The 15,319-nt window shown below is 34.2% G+C and overlaps 1 protein-coding gene across 1 annotated transcript in view; it reads right to left on the reverse strand.

Annotated features, from left to right (window-relative positions):
• Nucleotides 1-15,319, reverse strand: part of MCTP1 (multiple C2 domains, transmembrane 1) — a 956,699-nt gene that overhangs the window by 344,373 nt on the left and 597,007 nt on the right. Inside the window, exons 5-6 of the mRNA XM_006867878.1 lie at nt 12,537-12,648; nt 2,549-2,587 (exon numbers count right to left, since the gene is read on the reverse strand). Of these exons, the coding sequence (XP_006867940.1) occupies nt 2,549-2,587; nt 12,537-12,648 (151 nt within the window). The remainder of the gene's footprint in view (nt 1-2,548; nt 2,588-12,536; nt 12,649-15,319) is intronic.

A 15,319-nucleotide genomic window follows, 5' to 3' on the forward strand; every position in this document is an offset into this window, starting at 1 on the left:
TTATTCAACATGACAATACATTTGCTCATTCTCTACATATTTGAAGGTTGCAAGGACTGTCTTACAAGCATTTCACTGGGAAACCTTATGGCCCTGATTTTGCCCCATCAGGCATCTTTTTATACCCCAAACTGAAAGAACATTTCAAAAGAACAAGATTTGAGTCCCTTGAAGATGTCAAATTTGATCGGATGTAAATTGAAGAGCTTAGAAAATTTTGGGGGGAAATCTTATAGGGATGAAACCACCACATTCAGAAGTGTACAGATTTAGATGGAAGATATGTAGAGAAACAATAGCTTCACATTCTGATATTTTTGCTTAATAAGGGGTTTTATGATTTAGTAGCAATACTTTTTTTACTTTCCCTCATATAATATGCATATACCATAATATGTAATATATATTATATATAATCCTTTTCACTTGAGACTTATATAGTGACCATTTGTGTTCTATACTCCTTAGTCTATTCTTGAAATATCACCGTAGTTCCCATTCCTACTCAAATCCATAAATGATTTTTCTTTTTCTTACTTTCAAAATCTGAATTTAGACACATAAAGCAACTGTGGAAGTTCCCAAATAAACACAGTTATTATACAGTTGATCCCATGTGGGATACTAGGTATAGAATGGAAGTAACAGCATTATTCTATTTTTTTTGTATGGAAGATGGTCAATTTTTCAGAATTAAGTCACTTTTTTTTATGCTACTATGCTATCTACATCATACTAAAAGAATATCTATGCTATATTAATATAAATGATCTCCAGTTTTGCTGTATCTTCAATGGAAAGCTATAAAAGTGTACCAGTTTGAATGTCCAATGGATCTTGAATAATAAATATAAACTCTGATAATTTCAGATATAAAAATAGTGGAGCATAGATATTCATTATTCATTTAATTTTTTGTAGACTGAAGATTCGCTTTATTTTTACATAGTTTATTAAATAAAATTAAATGTTTTTACAAAAGAAATATTAAAAAATATTAATTAATTTTTAAATTCTACAATAAAAGGGGTAATTCCTGTTAATTAATAGTAAATACTGTGTAATAACCTGTTCTAGAATTACATTTTAACTATACCTGGAAGAAATGATATTGCTACATGTTTTGTTGTATTTTTATACAAGTATATTATACAAGTATTTTATACAAATATATTATACTATAGATACATAATGGGGAAAGTCCAATTTAATGAATTTTTAAAGTATATATACTTTTAATAAATGCATTATTTTAAGAGTACAATTGCAAAGAAAAAAAAGTAGTACAAAAATGAATAGTATAAACGTATCTTTTAAGCTTCCTGATACTTTAATCAGTAAAATACAGTGAACACAAAGTTAGAAATACTCAGCAATTTTCCTTAAAATGTTCTTCACTTAAAAAAAATGTTAAAGGAAAGTTTTAAATTGTCCTAAATTATTATGAACTAAATTACCTTTCAGTCATTAATTCTATAAGATTGTGGAGTAAATGAATAGAAAGAAATACTTGCTAAAACATATTAAAACATCATTATAATATGAAACCATTTTCTTATATAAGTAGTTTCTTAATTTACAGTAATAAAAATGGCAAAAGCAAAGAAAAACTTAAGTGATAGCATGATTCAATAAGAATGGAAAAGAAAAATTGCCATGTACCAGGGTCTAAAAAAATGAGTCACCATTAAAAAGAAATAATGACTTTTTAACTACAATTTTTGCAATATGGTTTTTACAAGTAAAATGCCTTTGATTTGTTTCTAGGTCTGTTCCAATTTCATCTTGATGATGACCTGTGTCCAAGGGTGGTGCTACCACTGAGCAAATTAAAAGTTTAGTTCATATTATTACATGTTGTGTGCTGCTGAGTCAGTTATGACTCATAATGATGATGTATAGGGTTTACAAGAGCGACTAGTGGGTGTGAACTGCCGACCTTGCTGTTACTGGGGTTAGCAGGTCCAGTGTCTATCCTACAGAGCTACACCAGGGCTCTGTATATTATATAGAAAAATTTTTATAAGACTACCCAGGATATAGTAAATTATGATAACCATAAACCTATCTCACTTCTGAGTCATTTATTTCGTGAAGTGAGAGGAGACAATGGTGGAAAAGCATTCTCATTACATGTACCCAAGATGTAGTCATATAGGGATTTTGAATTTAAAGAACTTCATATTCATACTTTCGTGAATAAAAGCATTCAGTTTTATGGCTCTTCCTCCTGTCTGGAGTGTCCCTAATCCAACAGCCTGATCATTTTATTTCTAAATTGGAGCAAAGAGATTTTCTAGACCCTGTTGTAGACATATCAGAGACCAGATGCTGAGAATGATGTTGAGAAGTGACCAGAAGTTAGCAAGAGGGTGATTTGGGTGCTACTAATCAGTGTGATTTCTATTTACTTAAAAAAGCATCACATGGAGTCCTTAAAGTCTATGGTAAAACAATATTTGAACAGTGATGAAATCCTGTGGAATAGTTTGAATAAGTATGAGAGAGGTTTGGGAAAGCAACTGAGAATTCTCAAGAAAAGCTTTACCTTACTTGATCTTTTCCAACTCTTCCTCATTAGCATTGTCTGTAAATGAAATAAAGCATTTTAATTATCTTTTCACTCAAGTACAGAATAGGGCAGCCCATTGTTTTCTAGAGGAAATGGAACACTTATTAGCTCTTTAAACAACAAAGAGTTTCCAGCAACAACTACACAAGACAAAAATGGCTTTCAAAAAACAGGTATATGTAACTAGAAGCACCTTTAACATTCAAGCAGTCTTTCTGGTGAGAGTTCACTGGTTTTATTCTTCTGTGCAAAGAAACGGGACAATATATTTGAAATAGAATAGAAATGTTGAAATATTTTAATTATTGTTCATTAAAAAAAAAAAACAAAAAAAACAAAACCGAAACACATTAAGTTTCATGATTGGCAATTTTTCCTTTTGGTGGAGGTGGAGGTGGTAGCAGTAATTTATATGCCTTTACCAGGCATGTAATAATCTTTGTTTTGGAACACATTCAAAGTTTGTTGCTTGGTGGCATCCTCAAATTGTCTCTGTTTTGAAATAATTTTTGGTTACTTCAGTGACTACAAATGTTTTTTTTACTAAAAAAGTGGTACATATTGTTGCTTGTATTAGCGGATCTTGCCTGATGTTTATCCCAAACATACAAGTGTACTTATACCATAATAAGAATTATTTGTGACCAAAAGTTTTAGTTAAGGCTAGGGAGGTTTGTGATGGATGTGCAAAATCTTTAGTATATTGCATGAAACAAATCATATAAATGCAAAGGTTTTTATTTCCTCTCATTTTTTTTGAAATGAATACTGAGGCATTAACCTTTCTGATTGACGTCTATCTCCTGTCTATCTTTCAGACAGATCAAGTAGAGGATAGGGACTAGTTGGAGAGAAAATATGGATTATAGTAATGTTTGCTTACCATATTTATATACCTAGGGAGTGTACTGGTACTTTTAAGAACTATATCTACTTCAGTAGAATTCACTCTTAAGCAGGAGTATTTTAGAAACTACCCATGGAATACAAATACACAAAGAAGAAAAAAGATTTTAATATAAGACTGTCATCTGGAAGCCAATTTTTTACTCAAACCAAGAAAATGGAATTATGTAGACGTTCTTTGCTAGGATATAAGAAAGTCACAAAATTGTAAAAAGTGTGATTACATTTCTATTTTCTCTATATAGTGGCTTTACAGGTCATATTTTAGCTATATATTTCCTGTTGCTAAGTGCCATCAGTCAGTTTTGACTCATAGCAACCATGTACAGGGGTTCTGAGGAGCAACTGGTGGACTTGACCTTTCAGTTAGCAGTCCAGTGCTTATCCTACAGCACCACATCAGAATTCAAGTATCTATATACTTCGGACATATTGTCAGGAGGGACCGGTCAATAGAGAAGGATATCATGTTTGGTAAGGTGAAGGGTCAGAGAAAAAGAGGAAGACCCCCAATGAGATGGATTAGCCAAGTGGCAGCATTGATGGACTCAAGCGTGGCAACAGTAGTGAGGTTAGCCCAGAATCGGGCAGTGTTTCGTTCTGCTGTGCATAAGGTCCCTGTGAGTCAGTACTGACTCGATGGCACCTAACAACAACAACAACATATATACCCAGCATTAAATACTGACCAAAACATACAAGAGTAGTCGATTGTATAATATTATAATAATTCCTTGATTTATTTTTTCAAATGGGCCAAGAAATTGCAAAGTGTTATTTTCAACTATTATAATAGTTAATATTTCATATGTTTTCTAAGTATTGGCGTGCAATTCACTTTGAAGGAACAAAAACCACCACTGGGTTGTGGAGATGGACATCCGTTAGATATCCATGTGATAAATATCTGCTGTTGATGTTGAATAAATCTTTGTTATGAGTACTATTATCATCACCATCATCACAGCCATTTACTCCATCATCACCAAAAGGTAATTGGAAGCCAAATACTTTTGTGATATGCTATATGGAACTGACTCCACGGCACATAACAACAACAACAATACTCACAAAAACTGTCCCTATACGAGTCAGATAATAAATGCTCCACTTTCTCAGAAAGCAGAGTTTCAAAGGACAATAACTTGTAATTCCTAACAACAATGTTTTGAGCCAAAGCAAGTTGAACAATAAAAATAAGGAGAAAAAATGGGGGGGAAGGAAAAGGAGAATCTCTTAACTCATGGTCATTTACCACCATCATCTAGCATTTAAGATTCTTGTAATATAAAATTCCATTCTATAAAGACTATATACTATGAAAAGGGGGTCTCTAGAATGTTAGAGAGAGTAGAATCTCATTCTACACTAGTCAATATACAGGAATAGTGTTGCTCAAAGTCATATCCCCAATCAGAGGTATGATAGGTCTGGCACATGTCCTGGGTGCTGCTTGAAGGGGGTGCCTCTAGGCAGTTTTTATTAACCTGATAGGCACAGTGTCTTTCCTCAAGGACAGTAGATGCAAAGGCAAAGCAATGGGGAACAGAAAGGGGAGTACTTGTCCTGGATTACAAGTCTCAAAAAGTGCCCGATGAGTCACCGCAAATACTATGAAAGGCATCTGACTGAGGCAGCTGGATAAGGGGAGAGGAGTAGAAAGGCATTTCTGTTGCTGTGTTACTGCTATCAGTGTTTATTCTTCTTGAAATTGGAAGACGAGGTAAGCACAATTTTGAGACTGTGTCTAAACGCTCACTACTCTCTTTACACCCCTGACCCTGACCTTTTGTTAAATGTCCTCCAGTTGGTTCTGATTCATAGAAACCCTGTATAGAGTTTCCAAGAAGCTGTTCATGGGGTTTGAATCACCAACCTTGCAGTTAGCAATCCAGTGCTTATCTTACAGCTCCACACCCAGCTTTGACCCTGACTTTGAACCCTGAAGGACCAGTGCTGGACTGAGAACCACAAGGTCAGTAGTTCAAACCCATCAACTGCTCCTTAAAAACCCTATATTGGGTCTGTGAGTCAGAACTGGCTTAATGGCATGCAACAACAACAAATGGAAAGCAAACAAATATAGAATCTCCCCCCACCCCTTTTTCTGTCACCGAACATTAGTTTTATAAACAGACTGTATGATATTATTTTTCAGACTGAGAAACTAATATAAACAGAAAGAGATTACACTAAATATAAATACAATTGCTTTGTCAGTTACGTGAACCAACACATCCTTTTTCGGATACAGTAGCTACCATTCTATTATTAGATTCAGTGACTCTCAAAATGGTCCTTGATTTTATAACAAAATATCTGCTAACTAGCTGAGTCATTTAAATATCACGTGTCTTTTCTATTTAGATAGTTGGGTTAAGGTTGATTCACTGAACTGGAAGCAGTAAAAAAGTAAAAAAAAAAAAAAAAGAGTACAACAGATATGCTGTTAATATTCCATAATGTTACCTTTGCTATTTGTGAGACATGTTAGAAAAGAAAGATTGTTTAGGGAATGTTAAAGATAGGAGGTAAAGCATGTTCTAGAAAAATAAGGCATGATTTTTGCTCTATGATCTTAACTTCAACTGAGAAACATATGAATTTCTTTTTGAAAGTGTTATTATTAAATATTATAATAGTACAATGAAAATTCTTATATTAATGAGTAGCAGCTTGTTCTCTCCTAAAGCGAATAAAGAGAACAAGTAGCATAAAAATATGACCTACAGTAGATGAAATGTTTCCAGAAGATTTCACAGTCTCAATCTACTTTTCACTTTATCCTTTATTTTAGTGATGTTTTCATTAATTATACAGCTACTTAGATATTTTTAAAAGCGTAGGCTAATTAGAGATTATAGTACATACATTTTACAAAATGTATATATTTAATTATTTTTAAATAGATAGCTTTCCAACTATGGAATAATTCTGAAATATGTGGAACATAAACCAACATGAGAAATAGATTAGATTCACTACAAGTGAACTAGGGTCAATTCATATGTTTCTTAGAATTTTCTATTTTATTTTGCTTTAGCCAAGTGATATGTAGGTATAGGTTATCTAAAAGAGTGTGTAACACAAATCAACTCACTTTTATTTCACAGATTCTCCAATGAAGAAAGCTGTGGATTGAACTCTGCTAAGAAAAGAGCCAGAAAGAACTCAAACACACGATCAAACTAAAATACCAGATAAAGGACACACATTGCACACTTTTGCAGGTCAGAAACAGGACATGCACTCAAAACAGAAATGACTCTTTTGCCATGCAACTCATTAGCATGCCCCACCATAATAGTTTTGGTTGTATATACAAGGCTGGAAACTTAAACACACACACACACACACATATATGTTCAAATATAGTATTTAGTTTTAAAGACTCAATCATGAACTTAATGGAGAAGGTTTTAATATAGCCAACAATGAAACACTTTTGTTGTTGCTCATACTACACTTCTAAAATTGCTGTAATTAGCTGTTGCATGCTTTACAGAAGTTCTAGTAGATTCAGTAGTCTAATAGATTTTTTCCCCCAGTCTTTTCTTCAGCTTTACTGTTACCCAAAACTGGCAATCCACACAAGTAGAAATCATCCCAGCTGCATTATTCATGGAACAAATTATCAGTATTAACAGAGCATAAAAAACTCACAAGATAACTGATTTAGAAATCTTAGCACTTTGTAAAGCCAAATACTCTGTATTTCTAGTCATTTATTTCTTCCTCCTTTTTAAGGGCCTTTTCTTAAAGCTAATGTTCTATTTCCTTCTTGATTGTTAGGGATTTATTGTTTAAAAACTTTGAAAACTCATCTCTTACATTCTTCATTTTACTACACATAACATATTTAGTAAAGTTTTATAAACACAGGCATAAAAATGTGGTCTTTGAACTACAGATTCAAGTTCTTGAAGCTTACATTATATCTGAGATAATAGTGGAAGAGAACAGAACTTTAATAACTTTGCTCCATAAGAGTCAATACAAAACTATTCTCTAGGCCTTTCTTATACATCATTCGGAATAAATACAAAATGAAATTGTGAAGCAGACAGTAACTGATTCCTGGTTTGCCACATTTTTAATTTCAATATTTCTAAATAATATTTGCCCCTGAAATTTTGGAGAGAATAATTTATGGAAATTCAGCATAACTTTTTAACTGTAGCAGTAGGCTAAGTATTTCAGGTAATGAATATCTAATTTGATTGTTGTTTTTAATGAGGAAATTTCATATACAGCACAGAGATATATGATTAGCTACCACTAGAAATGTTGCAAAATGAAGAAAATACAGTGCTTTGAGATTATAATACATTGTCATCTTTGAATAGAACAATACAACCTGGATTAAAGCAGATTATCATTAGAATGCAATTATAAAAACTTAATAAAGAATGTTAAACAATTATTTAATATTGTTTATTACAACTTAAGGATTATGAATGTTGAACAAGAATCAAAAATTAAAGTACCTTGTCTTGGTTCTTTGAAGCATCCTTTCAAACCCTTGCAGTGATTTAGTCTACAACCCATTGACCAACCACTAGGAATCATTATAAGAAAGTCAGTCAGAGGCAAACATTATTTACATACATTTTGTTCAGTGGTGATATGATGGAGTACAGACAAACTATAGGTAGGATAAGTAAGACTGAAGACAATTTAGACCTGAGAGAAGGTGATCTATGAAGGAGTTTATGGTTAGGACAGACGTTACAAATAAGGGAACATATGTGGCAAAGAAGAAAAATGGGAGTGTTATAGGATTTAACATAAAGCTCAGTAGATGATCAATAATTTCTTTCTTTCTTCTTTTTAATTTTGAATATATGCCTACAAGTACTTTAGGTTCAGAGTTCCAAAAGTCTAATGACTAGTGTTGATTAACCATTTTAGAGAGCTTAATAAAATAGTTATAGAACCATTATATAGACAACACAAACAAACAACAAAAAAGTAAATCTATATATATTTGTTGGAAATTTTCATAATGTAAAGCATACACTTAGAAGTTCAGATTCAAATCTCAGGTATGAGACTAGCCAAGTACCATATTGGTTCTCAATAGAATTTACTATGGTATGGGAGGGGTTGTTTAGTCCTTCTCTCCCTCCCCTTGACAGTTTGCTTCTCTACAACCAATCCCAAGTCCTTGGCTATTAATCAAAGACACAAAAAGAGGTTAGGTGCTATATTCCCCAGTATAGCCACGCTTCTCTCTGCATCCTCAGGTTTAGAGGTCAAGATAGAAAGTGTGAGGATGTTCACCTGCCAGCTGCCAGCTCTGGAAAGGCTGAAACCATTGTGTCTCTTCTGAGTTCTGGCCTCACCACTTGTTTCTGTGCTGAAGAGGTAGGAAGCCAAGTGGTAGTCAGTAACAGTGTGGGAGGCAAGAAGACACCATTTTTTAGTCAACCCAGCAAAATAAATTCCAATGTCCAATGCTATCATGAACTCTGAAAAGGTAGGGCATCAAGTAGGCAGTGAATGAAAAATGCTTGGCAGTAAGAGATTGTTTCCAAAAAAGCTTGAGCAAAGTGAATTCAATCAATGAACTGACATAGGATTTCAAGAGAGTATTTGTGTTAAGAGAATAAGTGTGGCTTGGCAGACAATGAAGAGAAGAAAAGGGGGTAAATGAAGGAAGATGAACAACATTAGGTTCATAAAACTCTACATATTCTCTTTCCTATTTATTTGCTACATTAAAAATAATCAGCTCTCAGGCACCATGATATTTTAAAATGATTCTTTAGTTAAAAAGACACTGTATCTGAGAACTAGATGGTGCCCAGTTACCACCACAAACTACTCAAAAAGGGATCACATTAGAAGGTCCTGGATAAAATGGGAGACAATGTAGAACAAAACTCAAAATTATAAAAACTAGCTTTACTGGCCAGAAAGAGAGTGAAGGAAACTGAGACTATGACCCTTGGCCACCCTTCAGGACTAGAATGAAACTCACACTTGGGCTCAATTTTCAGTCAAGTAATAGACAGGTATATAGGGTGGACAACAACATTGGTAAGGTACATCACACTACAGAACAGTCAACCATTTGAGACCAAGGACAAAGCTCAAAAGGGTCGAGCAAGAGGAAGGAATGGAAATTATAACCACAGGGAGGAAGAGGGATAAGTGATACTACATTGAAGGGAATACAATTATTGAGACAAAACAAAATGTGTGATATGGTGAATGTAAAACTGATTATCTGCTCTGTAAAGCCATTTACAATGAAAAGTTTTTAAAATGTGAAAAAAAAGAGACATTGTAGAAGCAGCCACACCAGAGATGGAAACAGAGATGGGGACATGGAGAGAGGGAACAGCTGAGGACCCTAGATTCATGGGACGAGAGAGCTTAAGAGCTGTGGCCAGGAGGCAGACTTGCAGAATGTGCCCTTTGGTAGTGTAAATTATTATATATACCTTAGTGTTAAAAAAAATTTTTTTAAGAGCTAAAGTGAATGGAGAGAGATACTGTTAACTGATAACACATGGAGGGGATTATAATTGTTGTAATGAAACAAGGTGTAAGCTTTGTTGAATGTAAAACTGATGATCTGCCCTGTAAATTTTACTCAATTCACAATAAAAACTTTAAACCAACCAACAAACAAAAAGACACTGTGCTTATAAAGCAAGTTTGGACAGTCAGGAAAACTGAAGAATTTTAGAAAGAATTGTTGAAAAATAAGTAATGTTGGGAAATAATTTGCTTATGCTGACATATTCTTTGGTGTAATTCAGAACAACTCAGTAGCTTCATCGTAAGATCTCTTGGCACTAACTTGATCCCTATAGTCCTCAGTTTCATTTTAGAGTACTTAATAAATAACTCTTTAATGTAAAAACTCAGCAGACTATTGTCAAACCTCCAGTCATATTGCAATATTTGGATGGTTTTGGACACACAAGACCTCTCATGACAGACATTTTAACTTATGAGATTATGGCTTTATTAAAATACAATAAAACCCCAAAGCAAGAATATTCTCTCACCAAGTTTTGTTGACTTTACCTCCTACAGATAAACCTGTTCTTCTCCCTCCATCTCTACTTCTGACATCTTTCATCTGGATTTCTGAAATAGCCTCCTAACTGATCTCCAAACATTCATTTTACTGCTTTAATCTGTTTTCCACAATACAGATACAGAAATATTTTCAAAAGGCAAATGTGATTATACCACTTCCTGCTTTAGTAGCTCCTCATTGCTTTTTCAGAGAAGACCACAAATCTTAACATGGCTACTGAGCACTGCACAGTCTGAGCATCTCCCTTCTGTTGCACGGTCATCATGTACTATGATTCCCTACATTTGTTTGCTTCCACTTTCCCTAAACACCAGTACCTGGAATGTAGTATGTTTTTTCTTGCCACAGGGTCTTTGCATGTGCTTCTTCCTAGATTTGAAATACTTCCTCTCTTCTTGGTGTTTATTGTATTAACTCCTAGTCTTGTTTCAGATTTTTATTTTCTCAGAGAAACTTTTCCACTATTCCATGCCCTCTGACTATAACAAATTCTTCTCTTATGTGTGCTTAATAGAAACCTATGTCTCTCATTCATAGTAGTCAAAACAGCTGTTATTTTATATATTTTTTCTGTGATTATTGTATTTTCTAGTTCTCCACTGTATCTAAGTTCTCCTATATCCTAAGTATCTAGTTTAGAACCTGGTTTATAATAGATCCTTGGTGACTATAAGGATTATTTGAGCAAAATAGTAAATGATCATGTAATTTATTCCTATACATGGATAAGTCAGCTAGGGCATATGTTGGGTGAAATGATGTCTTCTAAAATGATAGGCTCCCATGAATAGTTTCCTTCTCTAAATGTTCTCTGTAATTTAAAAACTTCTCACTCACCTTTCCATCTGCATACATATGCTTGTGTATATAGAACTTCACCATGCTAAATTCTAAATTCTCCCACTAGATATTATTTAGCAACTATTTGCTGGAAAAGAGAAATTTCTTCATCACTGATGAAGTCTGGCTACTGAAGTCATACTTAGAAAATATTATATATAACAAATACTTTCTATGTATACATATGTATGATATTATATATAGCAACCATTGTTTAATTTTATAAAATGATGAAAAGAAATACTTGAAGAAAAGGGTGAAATTTTCAGTAAGTTTAAAATACTTCAAAAATTTGGTACTGCAATTCACTATTTTTATCTAAATCTAGGAAGGAAGGTCAATAATACCTTTCCAACAGACAATACATAACAATTTTAATCATACATTTGTTTAAGACAGTAATATACACAATGCTGAAATATGACACTTGACCTTGATTTAAAAATTATGTCAACTCCTAAAATGTGTTACAATCTGATCATAAAAGTGCATTGAGTCAATAAATAATCTCTGGTAAATAGTGGCATAAATGCAATGGCAAGCATACTAATGAAGGCCAAATCTAATATTTTTCTTGCCACTTCAACAGTACTGGAGTAATCGGCTTCTCTGCATCCCTTGTCAATTTCTCTTCTCAGCATGGCATGCAAGGAAGCACAAATACTGCTGAAAAATGGATTGTACCAATATGGAAGCCCATCAAGATGAAAAGTACTCACTTAGCATTCAACAATCAAATACCAGAAAATGTAGACTCTGTTATAATTTCACCTCATTTTCTTTGTTACAACACACCTGACAACAGAATCAGAGGGCCTGGATACCTCAAAGTGGAATTCTAGACATTCAGTTCACTAAGACATGTATTCCCTGAATGAATACTTGATATTTGCCTAGAATGTAACAAGTACAAATATGATAAATAACATTATAAAAGATGCAAACATGTCCAATATTTACAACAAGAGGTTCTGATCTGGAGTATGGAATAAAAAAGATAAAATAAGCATGGATAGCAATACCCAGGATACTCACAGAAACAAAGGACAAGGCTAGATTTTCATAGGCAGCTTCTCTTTATTATTATCACTTGGTCCAAAGAAGGCCCACAATGACCAAAAAGGTGAGAGCAAGTTCCTACTAGGCTGTGGGGAGACTTACCACATCTCTGGGTTCTCCTTCATTAGGGCTAAGAACAACTGAGAGCAAAATAAATCCAAGATCATGGTCTGGATAATGGGGATCTTTCAGAGTAAGGGTCACATCCATTGGCCTATGATATAAAAACATTTAGATTTTGAATAGTCATTAAATGAGTGAGACAAAAATATACTTAATACTTATATGTTACTGCTGTTGTTTTAAGTACCATCAAGTTAGTTCCAACTTACAGCAATCCTGTATAGGGTTTCCAAGGAGTGGCTAGTAGATTTGAACCAAGGACCAGTCTAGTACTTATTCTACATGTACACACCAGGACTCTGTAGTTAACTATGTATGAGGGTAAGTAAAAAATATTGCAAAAAATCATGAAAACCTTTATTGATCCTTTATTTAAAAATATTAGAATGTGAAGCAATTTTTTTTTTAATATATATAACCCCCACCTAGGTCTATACACTTTTAAAGCTAGTGTTTCTTTCTTCTATCCTTCCCTGAAAAATTCTGTACTCTTTGATTTACACTACATCAAAATCATAGTTTTGGCATCTTCAAGGGATTTAAACCATGCTCCCTTTCTACATTCTTTGAGTTTTGAGAACAAAAATAAGTCTGAGGATCAAGATCAGAGCTATAGGGTGGATGAAGTAAGATTTTCCAATGAAATCTTATTGGACAGTTTTTGTTACCGTTGAAAAATAAGCAGGTGCATTGTCATGATGGGAAAAAAATGCCTTGGCACAACTTTCCTGGCCTTTTTCTCACCAATGCAGTTCTTAATTAAAAAAAAAAGACTTCTTGATAATATGCTCCTATGAATGTCCTGTGGCCTTCAAGAAAATCTAATAAGAACCTCTTTGGGATTCCAAAAAATAGCTGCCATAAATTTCTCATCGGACTTCTCTGCTTTGGATTTAACTGGCCCAGTAGAACCTCTCAGAAGTCACTGTTTTGATTAGACCTTGTTCATTGGATTGTATTGGTAAATCCAGGGTTCATTCCCAGTTAAGATTTGCTTTATAAAATCATCTTCATTAGTTTTGATCTTGCTGATGGAAAGATCAGCTCTTTGAGCTAGCTGATCTTCCAACAATGCTTCTTTTTAGTATCCATGTTTTTGAAGGTACCTTAACTAGCACAAGAGTATTATTGATTGTAGTTGCTATTGTTATAAAGTGCCATCGAATTTACTCAGACTCATAGAGACTCTGTATAGGAAGGGTTTCAAGGAAGCTACTGTTGGGTTTGAACCATCCAACTTGCAGTTAGCAGTCCAATACTTATTCTACATTTTAACTGGAACAAACCTGTGTATGTATGAACTGGAACCTTGACACCAATGATTTTTTAACTTACCCTTGTATATTCATATAAATATAATTTACTATTTTTAAGAAGAAAAATTATTTTGTCTTCCTTTATTTTCCCGGTACAATGTTTATTGTTATCACACTATTATGAAGGTTATTGTGCAATCCAATAAACTGGGTCAATTGGATATAATTGAATTTAACGGATGAGCTTCTGATCTTCATGGGCTTCTGGAAAGTTGCCGAAAAAACCAGGAGACTACAATATTTAAAAAGTTGAAAGTTCCTTTTATATAATCTGTAAACCCACAGAAAGCAGCGCCAGTTATTTTCTATGAATATGAATCCAGGACCATTTACTGACTGCTGTCATAATTTTGGTTCTTTTTGTTAAGGAGCTCTGGTAGCGTAGTGGTTACGAATTGGGCTGCAAACCTTAAGGTCAGCAGTTCGAAACTACCAGCTGCTCCGTGGGAGAAAGATGAGGCTTTCTACTCCCGTAAAGATTTACACCCTCGGAAACCCTGTACAGGGTCGCTATGGGTCGGAACCGACTCGATGGCACTTAACAACAACAACAGCATGTTAATTTTGTATGCAGATGTGTGCTCTAGATCACCACTGGTCTGTCAGTTTGTAATACTGCAATGGCCTGAGTGTTCCTGTAATATTGGAAGTTATACCACTAGTATTCTGAATATTAGCAGGGTTACCCATTGTGGACAAGTTTCAGTGGAGCTTCCAGAATAAAACGGTCAATGGAGAAAGAGAGAGATGGATTAATTCTGAATGATTAACCACTGAAACCCTTAAGAAGAGCAGCAGAACAGTGTCAAATCTAGTGTCAGAAGATGAGACTCTCAGGTTGGAAGGCACTCAAAATACAACTGGGGAAGAGCTACCTCCTCAAAGTACAGTTTACCATAATGATGTGAATAGAGTAAAGCTTCAGGGCCTTCACTTACTGATTGGGCACAACTCATAATGTAGAAGAAAAGCTTCAAATGCACATCGATAATCTAAACACGGAATGTACAAAGTGTGTATCTAGGAAAATGGGAAGTTGTAAAAAATGAAACAGAACACATAAAGATGTGTTCTAGTCATTAATGACCTGAAATGGACTGCTATTGGCCATTTTGAATCTGACAATCACATGCTTTACTATGCTGGGAATATAAAATTCATGAGGAATGGCATTGCATTAATTGTCAAAAAGGATATTTCAAGATCAATCTAGCTGTCTGTGATTGGATAATATCCATATGCCTGCAACTTAATACCACTATTATTCAAACTTACATACCAACCACTAAAGCCAGTGATGGTGGCATTGAAGAATTCAGCCAACTTCTTTGGAGTCCTGGTATGGCTCTGTGGGTTAATGTGCCAGACTGCAAATCTGTTTCAACTGTGAAGTCAGCAGTTCAAGCTCACCAGTCGCTCCTCAGAAACCCTATACAGGGTCACTAT

Source organism: Chrysochloris asiatica, unplaced genomic scaffold (assembly GCF_000296735.1).
Source record: "Chrysochloris asiatica unplaced genomic scaffold, ChrAsi1.0 scaffold00111, whole genome shotgun sequence".
Lineage (NCBI taxonomy): Eukaryota > Metazoa > Chordata > Mammalia > Afrosoricida > Chrysochloridae > Chrysochloris > Chrysochloris asiatica.